This window comes from Rattus norvegicus, chromosome 17 (genome assembly GCF_036323735.1).
Source record: "Rattus norvegicus strain BN/NHsdMcwi chromosome 17, GRCr8, whole genome shotgun sequence".
NCBI classification, from domain to species: Eukaryota; Metazoa; Chordata; class Mammalia; order Rodentia; family Muridae; genus Rattus; species Rattus norvegicus.
In genome coordinates this window covers 15,560,932-15,575,944 of record NC_086035.1, presented here as the reverse complement: position 1 = coordinate 15,575,944, position 15,013 = coordinate 15,560,932, and the positions used below count along the sequence as shown (strand labels likewise).

The window sequence follows — 15,013 nt, the reverse complement described above, 5'->3', positions numbered from 1 at the left end:
CCGAGTCTGAAGCTCCAGGGACCTTTTTCGTCCTGTTATGATGAATGTGCGGGCAGCATTTGGTTTCACGACATCTTGCACCTGTAGAAGAAGAACACAGACAGAGCAAATGAATACCAGTCACCAGGTTAGCTGTTCTCTAACACACACCCAAGCTCTGTCATCAGAGCTATTAACTGATTGATTGATTGATTAATTAATTAATTATCCTGTGGAAGTAGCAGAGTGACTCCACGGGCTCCCAGATCTGTAACGTGGGGACACTGAGGCTCAGAAGAAGAGCAGACCGCTGGCCTTGCCCATACAGAGCTGGGCCTCAGGCTCTGTGTTTAGACTGCCGCTTGGTAAAGGCACCTACCCATTAGGCCTCCTTTGTTAGTCCTTCCCTCCTCCCCAGCTAGCCTTGGCACAGCCTTTCCCTCCAGCATACAGGGCTTTGCCTCCCAGCACAGCCATACCCCTTGGGAGGGATGAAGATCGTACAAGATGCTTGACTCTGTCTTTCAGCAGGTGCTTGAGCCCACATGGGCAGGTGCATGGTGAGTTTAAAGGTGTGCACTCAGACAGAATTGATGGAGTAGCGTCATGTCCTTGAGGGCTCTCAGATTGAACCCTCTTCTATCAGCACAAAACCACAGGCCAGTGTAGAGTAGGTCCACGCTCCATTCTAAATCAATGGCCTGAGTTTCACTTCTAGATATTTAATTGGGGTCTTGAGCCCTGTCCTCACCAAGTGACAGCCTGCCTGTTTGACCCCCATGGCTGTGAACTTTAGTCCTAGCCTCCTGTTCCCTTCAACAAGAGGCTATCAGGGACCTTACAGAAAGTATAATCAAGACCATAGGGAACACTAGTTAGTATACCAGGGCCTTTGAAGATGCTGCCCCAGAAACCTCTGAGCCGCAGAGGGGCCATCAAAGTTATGCCTGATTGTACCCCTTCCAAGGCATAAGAGGGGGAGAGCGGGACCCACTCACCTGGAGATCAGAGATGTCCATTTTCTCCCGTACACTGAACTTCTGGCCCATGAGCCTTAGTTTGGGTACGCAGTAGAGCATCACATTGTTGAACTGTAAGAAAGACGTCGTGGGGAGTGGTGTCACAGGGAGCCCCTCACAAAGGACCCATATAAGCTTTATTCAGTGTCATAGAGTAAAATATATTTTCTAAAAGATGCACACACTCCTTTAAGCACAACCCTCCAGAGGTTTAGTCTGAGCCTATATTGGACAGCAATGGTCCCACCAGACACCAGAGACTAACAAACAAAATCCCAGTCCCAGGAAAGGGTTACATCTTTCGGAGTTGTTGGCCATTGAGATCCCATAAACGCCAACTAGTACAGGTTACTGCTAATGGTTACCCTCTAGAATTTGGTGATAAAATGCTACTTCTGCAAACACCACATACTTAGTCTCCATCTAGAACATGGAGAAATCAAGTCAGAACTGACCTAAAAGCTTCAACCCCACTGAATAGCTTTCCATAGTGCTGAAAGATGCTATACGCTTTATCAGAGGAGAGACGTGAACATAAATCACACCCAGATATGAACCCTGTAAGTTACAATAACAACTGGCCGGGCAAGATACAACCGCTGGTACAATAGAGACATGAAAGTCATGGGAGTGACCGATCACTTTCTGATTGGACCTAAGGCCCATTCCACAAGATGAAACCCATACCTAGTGCTATTATTCAGCCAACAAATTGTGGTTAGGTATGTCAAAGGTCCTAGGTTAAAAAAGGAAACTTGCAAAGATACAGTTATTTATTCAAGAATAGATCTGGACTATGAGTGTAAGGCGGTGGTAGGGTGTTTGCCTAGCAAATGTAAGGCCTTGGGAAGAACCAAGAAGCGGGGAAGGAGAAGAGAGAGGAGATAGGGGAAGCAGAGAAGTAGCTACAGAAAAAGAACTGTGTCTCTTCTGCATGTAAGGTACTTGAATGGATCCCTCACTATAATTCCTTCCTGTCTTTCCCCTCCCTCAAAACCAGAGCTTGGTTCTGGGGACAGGTGAGATTGTGATGTTTGGCTACAATTCTTTGTATTTCGTTTGCTGGACTCCAAGGTGTATGAAAAATAGAAAGCTGGCAGGTCTGGCTGGGCCCTTCTTTGAATGGATGCCATAGATGCTAGCAGAAAAAAACAGCACAGGATGCGTGGGACTCTGGAAGGTGGAGAAGAACTCATGCTATAAGGAACATAGATTTTAGATGAAATTTTAGCAGAAAACAGGACAAGACCATTAGCAAGAGATAGCCCCCAAAAACCTATCTGGAAGGCTATAGAAGAATCTCCTTCTTGGGCTTCTGAATCTTTCCAGTACTATCCAGGGTCTGAGAAGGCATATGAGGGAGTTCTAGGCCTCGGATGGCAGGCTGGCTCACCAAGAAGAGGTGTCGGTCCTGAGTGGTGCCATTCTTGGCTGATAACTTCTGGATGTTGCCCTCCTTGATCAGCTCATTGGCTGGGTTAACGATGTCCTCCTCCCCACCCAGCTGCTCATACACCTCTAAGAGCTTGTGCATTTTCTCCTGCAAGAGACACAAGACCCAGGGAACTGCTGTGGACCCCGAGGTGAGCAAAGCCATTCTCTACATCTGTGACCCAGAGTCCACTGTAGCAATGAAACGACTGCCAGTGAAAAGGGAGAAAAACACAGGGGGACATTTTAGCTGGGTATTAAAGGGTGACTAGAAAATCATCATTCAGAAACTAATAAATCACAAACCTCTGTTGCTATGTGTTAGGGGCTGTTCTACACTAGTCATATTTTAATTATTTAATTCTGACACATACTCTATGGCGTAAGTGGCATGGTTATCCCCAACTTACAGACAAGGAAACTTATGCATGCAGGAGTTAGTTGAGTCGCTATGACTCAGACTGGGCCAATCTACATGTTACTTTCCCCAGGCCTGGTTGGGGATCATAATGCCCAAAGTTACAATGGGGACAAGGTTAGTAGCTCATGCCCCTAGCTCTTGATTAGAATTCAACACTACTCAAAGTAGAATCGAGCCTGTAGGGATTTTGACAATAGCAACATGGGCTGGGGCAGGACCTACTGGTCCTGAGGTGTCCCGTCCTTTGACTTGTGATTTCTACTTGGGTATTTAAAAGCAGGCAGGTCTGGGGCCCTTCTTTGTATATATGCTATAGATGGTAGCAGATCAAACAGCACAGGATGCATGGGACCCTGGAGGGTGGGGAAGAACCCATGACCTTGCAGGAACTGTCAGGTATATAAAGGATTCAGATGTCATCCTGACATGTCCTGGGGAGGTGGAGCATGCATCTGGCTTGCACTGGGAAGGTAGGCATATACCTACCTGGTCTGTACAGAGGGAGGTTGAGCGTACACTTGTTATTACTAGGTAGTACTAGGATATGCACCTGGCATGTCCTGGGGAGACTGATGGGGTCCACCCGGAATTAGGGGTGAAGGTGCTTGCTTATATGGCCTACCACCTCACTCTCCCTGCGTGTTCTTCGCTTCCCTACAACAGCAGTCTGAACTCACCATCTTCCTAATGGCAGCATTGGAGTGGTCAGCAGCTATAGAGATGAGTTCCAAAGACCCTGCATGAGGAGGAGAACTAGTGAGCCTGGGCCCGTGGTAAGGCCGCAGGTTCTCACAGGAGATGTTCACACCGATGATGTCATGGCTTCCAGTGGGAGGCCTTGTTCCTGCACTTGGCCTTTCTCGGTGTGCCCAGACTGCTCCAGAGGTCTGGCACAGAGAAGGGACAAGGCCCAGAACCATTTGTTGAGCCTGCTGGGGCCAACACCAAATGAGACCCCCCCCCCCAACTCTCTTACACAGTTCCCAGCCCTGTGCTGCCCACTGGGTTACATTGGTCATGGCTCCTGAAATAGGAACACCCTCACTTGAGGGGCCCATGGCTGGGCCTAAGCTCCGAATGGAGCCAGTGTTTGGCAGTGCCTTCCCCCAGACAGTCTTCCCATGTGACAGGAAAAGACTAAATCACTTTCGTAGCCATGAGCCTCTCTGTCTCTGTCTCTCTCCCCTCTGCCTTCCTCTGTGTGTCTCAGCCCAAGTTTCTCAGCCTCCTCCAGAGACCACCCTCCCCCCCCCCCAGCCTCTTGGCCACCTTCACTTACTCTCAGCATCCTTCCGGTCCGGGGCATCCCTGGGGAGCCGCTTTAAGTAGTCCTTGAGCAGCAGCTCATAGCGGGGGACCCTCTGCACAGGCTCCAGCATGTGATGCTGCAGGGTCAAGTTCCCGCACACCTCCTGCTTCTGTGGGGACAGAGAGCACACATCGGGTCACCGTAGGGTCTCGCCCCTGTTACTGTCAGAGTAGTCCCCGGAGGCTGCCTGGGGCCTCCTGATTTTCAAGACACTATTGGCATAGACCACATCTCACAGCTGGGGAAACTGAGGCTCAAAGGTGTCTAACGATAGAGGAACCGGAACTCTGCGTGGGCAGGCTTGGACTGAAGAAAACAACTGCCTCCTCTCACGAGAGTCCCCCTCAGGTCCACCTCCTCTCTGTCAGGTGGAGGCTAACTGTGCCTAACTCTCCCAATATCAGTCCTCATGCCTTGAAGCTGCTGGGTGTCCTTCTGCAGAGTCCCTGCAAGATGAATGACAGAGCAAGCAGGCAGCTGCTGCAACCCTACCCCTGTACTGTCCCTTGCTCTCTACATCTCCCCTCCTCCCTCCTGATCCCAGCTCCCCTCTTGCCACACTTCTGTGTCTTCTTGCTGCATGCAGACGGTGCACATCTTCGTCCTGCACGCTAGCTCATCTGCGACGACTGCTAGCAATCTCTCACCTCCATGCTCACCTTGGGCTCTCCGCCATGCTGCTGGTCCTTCTGCCTCTGCCACTCTCTGAGAGCTGAAAGAGCCTGCCATTTCTCCCACTATCTGAAGCCCTGCCCCTAGCAACTTCAGGGCCCCAGCTACCCACACTTCCTCAGGCCCCAGAACAAAACTTCTGATGGAGAAGGACCCAGAACTGTCTAGGGTCCAACAGGGTCTGGGGATCTGAACTCAGGTCCTTGTGTTTACACTGGAGCACTCTGCCCACCAAGCCATCTTGTCAGCCCCTAAACAATGAGTTTTTGGTTTTGTTTTTGGGTTTTTGGAGACAGTTTCTCTGTTTAACAGAGCCGTGGCTGACCTGGACTCTATTCATAGACCAGGCTGGCCTTGAACTCACAGAGATCAGCCTCCCTCTGTTGGGATTAAAGGCATGCACCACCACCCCTAGCTTTTTTTTTTTTTAATGATAGTTGTGCTTAAGTTAAAAAAATCTGAGTGTTGGTGCTGGGAAGATGGCTCAAAGTTTAAGAACACTTAAAACTTAATTCTAGCAACTACATGACTGACAACCATCGGAAATCTAGTTATGGAGTTTTCTGACATCCTCTTCTGACCTCCTGGGGCACCAGACAGACATGCACACAGTTCATGGACATACATGGAGGTAAAACACTCACACACATAAAATAAAATTAAAACAAAACTCTGGGGCTGGGGATTTAGCTCAGCGGTAGAGCGTTTACCTAGGAAGCGCAAGACCCTGGGTTCGGTCCCCAGCTCCGAAAAAAAAAAAAAAAACAAAAAACAAAAAAAACAAAACTCTGAGTGTCATGTGTTCACTTGAGATCCCAGTGCTGGAAAGGCAGAGATAACCGTGTATCATTGGCCAGTTAGCCTAACAGAGTCATTGAGCACTGGGTTCAATGAAAGACCCTGCCTCAAAAAAAATAAGATGGGAAGAGAGAGAAGATACACGACACTGACCTCTGACCTTGCCGTGCACATACACAGATATGAGCTATGATGGTTTGCATATGCTTGGCCCAGGGAGTGGCACTATTAGAAGGTGTGGCCTTGTTGGAGGAAGTGTGTCACTGTGGGGGTGGGCTTGGAGACCCTCCTCCTAGCTGCCTGAGGATGCTCAGACTGTTCCTGGCTTCCTTCAGATGAAGATGTAGACCTCTCAGCTCCTCCTGCACCAGGCCTGCCTGGATGCTGCCATGCTCCTGCCTTGATGATAATGGACTGAACCTCTGAACCTGTAAGCCACCCCCAATTAAATGTTGTCCTTTATAAAACTTACATTGGCCACAGGGTCTGTTCAAAGCAATAAGACCCTAACTAAGACATGAGCATATGCACACATATGTACACAGGCATACATCACACAGACAGATTGTTTCAAGCAAGAATAAAGGGAAGATGTGGGATGGTTGGTCCCAGGGCTTCACAGCTTCTTCCTGCTAGAGACTTAAGAATAGAGGCAAGAGGGGAAAAGGACTTTGCTCCAGTGAAACTCACACAGAGGCACAGCCCAAATTGAATCATGAATAAACCACAGATAAGCCCAAAGCCAAGAGGTAGCCAAGGGCAGAGCCTGTCCTAGAGAGGAGAACTCACCCTGATAATGAGAACAGTGTGTGTTTTAGTTTGGCTTATGAACCTCAGAGAGAAAAAGGGCAAAGAAAACTTTCAAGTGCATCACTGGGATAGCTGGCGGCCGTGTGGGCTGTGAGGGGACAGTACTGTGACAGCCGAGTGGGGGTTCTTGATTCCAGTCACCACGTGGGCGTGTGAGAGATGCTCCCTCACACTTAGTGATGACGGCAGCAGTGTCTGCAGATGAGTTTCAAAAGACAATGGCCGTCATATGTGCTTAGAGATCAAAGGAAAGGGGACAGAATGTAACATCTGTAAGTTTTGCCTTCATGTGGTCATTCCTGGGTATGCTGTATACACTGGCTGAAACTAGATCTCACCCAGGCTTGCTTATCAGCCCCAGAACTACCTGTCTCTGTGACCCTACCCTCAGCCCCACGTACTAGGGTTCAGACACAGGCCACCATGCCTGCCTTTACCTTGTGTTAGAGATCCAAACTCAGGCTCCCTCTAGCCTTAAGTTGGTCACCTTACAAACCCTTGGTAAATGTTTGGACTTCTTTAAGGATTATAATTTAAAATATGCTTTGGATTAAGCAAAGGAATTCTCCAGAGACCAAGGGGAATGTGATGGTCATTTGACCCCATTTTATTTAGGTCTAGGCTTCCCAGCCTTAGCCACAGACATCTGCTAAGGAGGATTTTTCTTTTGTGGGCCATTCTGTGCACTGTAGACCTGCCCCAGGTTCTACCCTCCAGGTACAAGAAGCAACATCGGTGTCAGTAGACACAGACCAGGTCTTTGTCAAGAACTCTGAAATGTGCTGAGGCCAAGATTTACTGTTATTGTAGTGGTAATGGGTTATTTGATTTTGTTGTTTGTTTTCCTTGGACGTGGTCTTACTGTGTAGTGCTGTCTGGTCTAAAACTTGCTATATAGACTGTTCTGGCCTCAAACTCACAAAGATTTGCTTGTCTCTGAGTCCTGAGTGTAGAGATTAAAGGCACGTGCCTAGCCTGAGACCCTGTCTGTGGTGGTTTGAATATGCTTGGTCCATGGGAAGTGCTACGATCAAGAGGTGAGCCCGTAGGGCTGGAGAGATAGCTCAGAGGTTAAGAGCACTGGCTGCTCGTCCAGAGGTCCTGAGTTCAATTCCCAGCAACCACATGGTGGCTCACAACCATCTGTAATGGGACCTGATGCCCTCTTCTGGTGTGTCTGAAGACAACGACAGTGTACTTATATGAAATAATAAATAAATCTTAAAAGAAAAACAAAAACAAAAACAAAAAAACTTTTCGAAGTTGAAAGAAGAGTGTGTACGTCACACTACCTGGATGGTGTGGATGACGTCCTTAAACTGCGGAGAACGCTGGGTCCACGTGCTCACTAGCCCCATTGCTCTGTCAAAGTTCTTGACGTACTCGCCATACATCTTCAGGAACGGAGCCAGTTTCTGCAGGATGTCTCCGAGACGAGGCTTTGTATCCCTGTGTGGAGAAGCATGGTCACTGGATGAACAGTCTAGGTGGCATGGTGCTGATGCCTCGTGCTGTGGTCCTAAGAACACTGGTCACCCTCTCTGAGTGCTTTCACCAAACACCTCAACAGCACAGGCTGAGGACCAGTGCCCATAGAGAAGAACTTAACAGCAGTGCTGTCCTTGAGGGGCAGGCCACAGTTATGAAAGATGGCCAGTGAAGTGTCACTCTAAATGAGTGGAAATGGTGGGTCAACACACTGCTACCAAAGCCAGGGAGAGAAGAGGACTTTGCAGGACCGGTTATGAAAACTTTTGAGTACACCGAGTAAACAAATAAACTCTAGGAAGCCAACACCATAATCATGATTGTGTAGTTATTTCTTCCCCATTAAAACATCCCCTCCAGAGGGAGAATCCTTAAGACCTAGGAAGTAAAACCTACCAGGCTCAGGAAGTAACCAAAACTTCAGGAAGCTCCTGAAACTTACAAGATTCACAAGGCCTCTTCCCAAGATCATATAAGCACTAACAATTGCATGGGAGAGACTTTTCACTCCACCAGGCTGCCCTTAGTCTGTGAAAGTGTAGAACTAGAGTTTCATAAAGGTTACTCATTGTCAGAGCCCAAATGTGCAGAACTAGAGTTTCATAAAGGTTGCTCATTGTCAGAGTCCGATGTGCAGGGCCGGACGTGCCTGAGGGAGAGCCAGAAATAGGACTTGCCAAACCAGCTATCAGCCCCAAGGACATTGATCATCTGTAGCCACCCCCTCCCCTTCCTTCACCCTCCTGAGTGAGATAAGCCACCCTACCTGCCTGCCAAGCTGCTAGAGAGCACGTACTCCTTGCTGATGTCATTTCGCGCCGAAAGTAACTGTGCACCATTTGAATTGACCAATCATGTGCACCCGCGCGAATGCCCCTAACCTCCCCTATATAAACCCCCGAGTTTGGAAGCTCGGGGTCGATTCCTCTGTCTCCTGTGTGAGATACGTGTCGACCCGGGATCCCGCTAAGACCCGGGATCTCGTTAATAAAGCTACCTCGTGCTTTTACATCAAGAATGGCTACTCGTGATTCCTGGGGGCACCCCACCCCGCGATCGGAGCGAGAGATGCGGCTCCCCGTTTTGGGGTACGCTCTTTCAAAAGAACTCTAGGAATCCAACTTTCCTGAGTCCTCCCCTGCTGTGGCCACCTTTAAATCACCTCAGTAAACCTAGTGCTTAAGCAACCCCGGTAAACTCACTGCTTCAACTAAGCTGGGATTGGGTCCAATTCTTTCTTTCTTTCTTTCTTTCTTTCTTTCTTTCTTTCTCTCTCTCTCTCTCTCTCTCTCTTTCTTTCCTTCTTTCTTTCCTTTTCTTTCTTTCTTTCTTTTCTTATTTTATTTATTTATGTATTTATTTTTATGTTTTGGACTGTAACTGGTGCCCTATCTTGGGTGAATAGACGTTCACAGGAAAAACCAAAGTTGTAGTTTCTGATCTTAGAACTCTCTTTTGGAGATTTATCCTTAGTAATTACCAAAACCAAAGGGGAAAAAAGGCACAGACACAAAGCCACCACTTGGTGCTCCTATGAAGCTGTGCACAGGGTTTGGTTTTACGACTTGAACAACTGGAGATGCAAGACAAGAGGCCGAGTACCGTCATCATCACAGGACTGGGTTGATCCTCTGTGGGCTTACGGTAGGGTCTCCAGGACAAGGAGGGAGAAGGCCTGTGCTGCCAGACATGGACTTTGTCACCAAAAGTCCACACCCAGTTCTAACTAAACACCTGGAGGACACAGTGCAACTTGCTCTGCATAACAAAGTGGCCCAGCCACAAGCCCAGCCAAGGAAGGTAGGCAAACTTCCAGCTTCCCAAAACTCAGGGGAGCATAGTAAAAACTGTGGGCCTCTCCCGTGTCATTGCAAGAATCCTGGCTTGCAGCTTTTGATAAAAATTGGGAAAAGCTGAGGATCACAGAAAAAAGAGGCACCTGGAACCACTCCTTGGGCGTGGTTTTTAAAAGCAAAAGTAGCTACAGACAGAGAGAGGAAATAAAACACCACCACTGTTCATTGCTTTCCCTCCAGACCTCAAATCTCATCTAGATACATAAACCCTAGAGACATCAAAGAGACACCAGTCAAGGTCACCACCCAGGAAGAGGTGGGGCTGGGGTTGCCTGGAAGGGAAGAGAGGTACCCAGTCCTCCATGAGACGGATCCTACCCCAAAGAACCTGCCAGGCTTCCAGGCAGATGAACTCCTGGCTTTAGGGGCCCTGGGGGGCCCTGGACCACGCTTACCACTCCTCTGTGATCCTCTTCTTCAGTCCAGGCAGGAGGAACTGCCCGTGGAAGCGGTAGATAGAAGAGATGTTAGAGAAGATGCCCGTGGTGACTTCCGGAGGGATCCCTGCTTCTGTCAGCTTGGCACAGAAAACCTGAGCACAGAGAAGCCCCACAATGACCACTGAGTAGGAGCGACTCAGACACCTGCCACGTCAGCGGACTCTTGGGCTCCTCTCCCTTTTAATTTAAAATTTGTATTTTACTTTAGAGTGTGTGAGTGTGTGTGGTGTGTGTCTGTGTAGTGTATGTGTGTATGTGTGCCTGAGTATGTGTGATGTGTGAATGGATGTGGTGTATATGTGTGCGTAATGCATACACCTGTGTGTGTATAGTTTTATGTGTATAGAGGAGAGTGTGTGTGGTGTGTGTCTGTGTAGTGTATGTGTGTATGTGTGCCTGAGTATGTGTGGTGTGTGCGAATGGATGTGGTGTATGTATGTGTGTGTGTTGCATACACCTGTGTGTATATAGTTTTATTGTACGTAGGATGTGTGTGTAGTATATGCATGGTATGTGTGAGTGTGTGTGATGTGTGTGAGTGGATGTGGTGTATGTGTATAATGCATACACCTGTGTGTGAATATGATGTATGTGTGTGTAGTGCACATACCTGTGTGTGTGTGTGTGTAGTTTTATATGTGTATAGGAGTGTGTGTTGTGTGTGAGTGTGGTGTATGTGTGTATAGTTTCATGTGTGTGTGAGTGTGTGGTCTGCGTGTAGTGCACATACCTGTGTATGTGTGTGCGGAAGCCAGAGGAAGACACCAGTGTCCTGCTGTCACTCCCCACCACATTCTCTTGAGGCAGGGTCTAGAACTAGGTTAGCAACCAGCGAATCCCAGCAGCCCTTCTGTCTTGCATCTCCGTGGTGCTAGGGTTACAAGTATGCACTTTTAAAGGATAAGGATCTGTTTACTTTATGCTAATGAGTGCTCTGTCTGAGTTATGTCTGTGTCCCGTGTGTGTGCCTTGTGCATCAGAGCCTCTGGACCTGGGGTTACAGATCGTCGTGAAAGCCCTATGTTGGTGCTAGAGACCAAACCCAGATCCCAAACCAGACAGATCCTCTGAAGAGTAGCCGGTGCTTCCAACAGTTAGCCAATGCTCCAGCCCCGAAGCGTGCACCCAAACGGGTGGTTTGAAGTCTGGGGGTGGAGAGAACCTGATTCCCAGCCTATGGATTACCTGGTCCAGCAGGTGCAGCCGCTTCACGTAGGCTTCCTCCGTGTGCAGGAGCTCCTGGGCAATGTGAAGCAGCTTCTGTGGGTCAGAGCACTGCAGAGAGAAGGGTAGCCACTTAATGGGAGAGGCGCACCAAACAAGGGGACACCAGGATGCCCAGGGGACGGAGAGAGCAGGAGGAGGCTCCTGGTTTTCAGATGTGGTACTGGGTTCTCTTAGATGCTATTTCCAAGGATGGCTCTATTAAAAGCACAACAGTTTCTGCCCAGTTCCCGAAGGCTACTGCAGTCTAGATGGAATGCTTACGTTTCTGGACCTTTAACTAGCGAGCAGCCATAGTAACCACATCAGGGTCCACTGCACAGCTGGGGTGCAGCTCAAACTGAAGAAAATTTGCCTACCGTGCACAAACCTGGGGTTCCATCACCAGTAAAACACACACACACACACACACACACACACACACACACACACACACACACACTAATGTAAAGTGACATCAACAAGACATTGGGCCAACAAGCTGCAGATCCTCCACAGAGACACAGATGGTATAGTATGCAGACCGGATCATGTGTGAGGACTGTAGACACAAACCAAGCAGCCACAGTACCTACAAATACACTCCAAGGATGGAAGCCCAGGAGAAGGTGGAAGATGCCTGTCTTAGTCCAGTTGCTTGGCAGATAACAATACCTGTGCTCCTCCCACAGCAAGGCTCCTCCCACAGCAGGGCTCCTCCCACAGCAGGGCTCCTCCCACAGCAGGGCTCCTCCCACAGCAAGGCTCCTCCCACAGCAAGGCTCCTCCCACACTAGGACTACTAGGCTTGCAGGGCAGAAACAGAAAGCTCAGACAAGCACTGATATGTCTGGTTCCTCAGAGGTCTACCCACGGGGATTTGGGACTGTGGACTCTGTCTTCCATGAGTAGAAAGCAGAAGAATCCAGAAACGGAAAAGCAAAAGCCAGCAGCACATTAGAGTTCTAGTCAGGCACATGCCTGAGCTGTGCTGATGGATAAAGGTGGCCTAAAGCTTGCGCACAATCAGGAGAGGTGGTTTCTTTAAATGTCCCCATTCAGCCAAAACTAAAAGCAAGAAACAAAACTTATAAACCGTACATAGAAGCAGAATATGGTCAATCAGAGGACGAAAACAACTCCCAAACTGACCCTAAAGAAACAGATGGGGGGTGGGGTGGGCTGGAGAGATGGCTCAGTGGTTAAGAGCACCGACTGCTCTTCCAGAGGTCCTGAGTTCAAATCCCAGCAACCACATGGTGGCTCACAACCATCTGCAATGGGATCCGATGCCCTCTTCTGGCTTGCAGTTGTACGTGCAATACTAACAGACATTAACAACAACAACAAAAAAAATCTTTTAAAAAAGACAGACAGACAGACAGACAGATCCGGGGCTCAGGGGATTGACTCAGTAAAGTCCTTGTCATGTAAACACAGAGCCCACGTTCAGTCCTCAGCACTTACATAAACAGCCAGGCATGGTGGAATGCTATTGTAATTCAAGTACTGGGGAGATAGAGACAGCTAGATACTTGGTGCTCTCTGGCCAGCCTACCCAGATCCCTGTGAGAAACGCTGTCTCAAAAAAACCCCAAGGGATAGTATCTAAGGAGTGACATCAGGTTGTACTCTGGCCTCCACACACTAGAACACATACGTGCATGTGTGCCTGTGCACACACAAAGAGATCTATGAGTTTCCTGATATGAAAAGCCCATATACATGTCATAGAGGTGCTCAAAAAAAAAATCTAAAACTAGATAGAGTAGGAACAAGGAACACCATCAACAGGGATAAAAACAAAACCATTCAAAAGAATGAAGTGGACATTCTGGAGTTGACTGGCCTGAGGAACTCATAGAGAGGGTCGAAAGAAACAGTAAACTCGGAGAGAAGTAGTTCAGACCAGTAAAGTTGCTGTTATCTTTCTTCTCTTTGTTATGTCTCTGTGAATAGGTGTCTTGCCTGCTTGTGCCCGTGCACCTGTGCATGCAGTACCCCCTGTGGCCAGAAGAGGGCATTAGATCTCCAGGTCTGGGGTTACAGAGGGCTGTGTGCTACTGTGTGGATGCCAGGTATCAAACTAGGTCCTCTGGAAAAGAAGCCAGTGCTCTAACCACTGAGCCATCTCTCCAGTGCCACATCCTGCCTCTTTTTTTTTTTTTGAGATTTAATCATTTTTATTTTATGTATATAAAACTTTTGCCTGCGTGTATACATGTGTACCAGGTGTGTGTCTGATGCCTGAAGAGGCCAGAAAGAGGGTGTCATATCCCCTGGAAATGGAGTTACTTATGGTTGTGGGTAATGGGAACTGAACTCCGGGTCCTTTGCAAGAGCAACCGGTGCTCTTTACCCACAAGCCATGTCTCTAGCTCCCCAAAAAAGTCACTTAAAGTCAGAATCAGTGGAGAAAAGCAAGAAAGAACGGAGAAAAGCATCAAGACTCTAAAAGTGTCGACTTTCAGGATACCTTCGGGTAGACCAAGATCTCCGTATGGGGGGTCACAAAGGGTAAAAAGACAGAAAGCATTTGCAGAAATGATCCCTGAAGACTTCCTCCATCTCAGGAAAGAAGTGGCCACACAGGTTCAAGAAACTCAAAGAACTCCGTGTAGAATAAGGAACCAGCCACCTTGTTCATGCTTATAAGCTGAGGCAGGAGAGTGGTGAGGTGGACGCCAGTCTGGGTTACACGGAGAGACCCTGTGACAGTAACAAAGGAGGGGGTACACCAAGGCACCGTATGATAAAAATATCTAAGTCACAGGCAATATTAAAGTAAGAGAGCAATATAAGAGAGGCAGCCAAGGGCTGGAGAGATGGCTCGGTGGTTAAGAGCACTGACTGCTCTTCCAGAGGTCCTGAGTTCAAATCCCAGCAACCACATGGTGGCTCACAACCATCTCTAATGAGATCCAATACTCTCTTCTGGTGTGTCTGAAGACAGCAGCAGTGTACTTATATATAATAAATAAATCTTAAAGAGAGAGAAAGAGAAGGAGAGAAAGGGAGAGAGGGAGAGAGGGAGAGAGGGAGAGAGGGAGAGAGGGAGAGAAGGAGAGAGGGAGAGAGGGAGAGAGGGAGAGAGGGAGAGAGGGAGAGAGAGAGAGAGAGAGAGAGAGAGAGAGACAGTCTATCTCATTTCCAGGTGCTCCCTCAAGGGATGTTTGAGGGCCAGAGGGAATGGACTGATATTAAGCATGCTAAGAAGAAACATCATCAGCTGAGACTATGGTATCAGGTGAAACTCTCCTTCAAAGACAAAGAGAAATGAAGATTTTTCCTCAAAAAGACGGGACAAATGGCTCAGCCGTCAGGAGCACTTGCTCCTCTTGCAGAAGAACAGGGTTTGATTCCCAGCCCCCACACAGTGGCTCAAAACCATTTGTAACATGGTCTTCTGACCTCTGTGGACACCAGGCATGCATGTGGTCCCCATACGTACATTTTGGGCAAAATACCCATATACATAAAATAAGATAGAATTTTGAAGAATTTTTTAAAAATGGTTTTAAAAATCAAAGGCTGAGGGAGTTTATAAATACGAGACCCACACTTAAATTAAAAATGGTAAACGAGGG

The 15,013-nt window shown here is 48.2% G+C and overlaps 1 protein-coding gene across 5 annotated transcripts in view; it reads right to left on the bottom strand.

Moving 5' to 3' along the window:
* The window catches only part of Fgd3 (FYVE, RhoGEF and PH domain containing 3), a 62,442-nt gene that overhangs the window by 17,734 nt on the left and 29,695 nt on the right, over positions 1–15,013 (bottom strand). For all 5 annotated transcript variants that reach the window (XM_008771545.4, XM_008771543.4, NM_001108409.1 and 2 more), the window contains 8 exon segments: positions 11,409–11,498; positions 10,179–10,315; positions 7,732–7,888; positions 4,130–4,268; positions 3,528–3,586; positions 2,392–2,538; positions 978–1,070; positions 2–81 (listed from right to left, as the gene is read on the bottom strand). In XM_008771545.4, coding sequence (XP_008769767.1) covers positions 2–81; positions 978–1,070; positions 2,392–2,538; positions 3,528–3,586; positions 4,130–4,268; positions 7,732–7,888; positions 10,179–10,315; positions 11,409–11,498 — 902 coding nt within the window.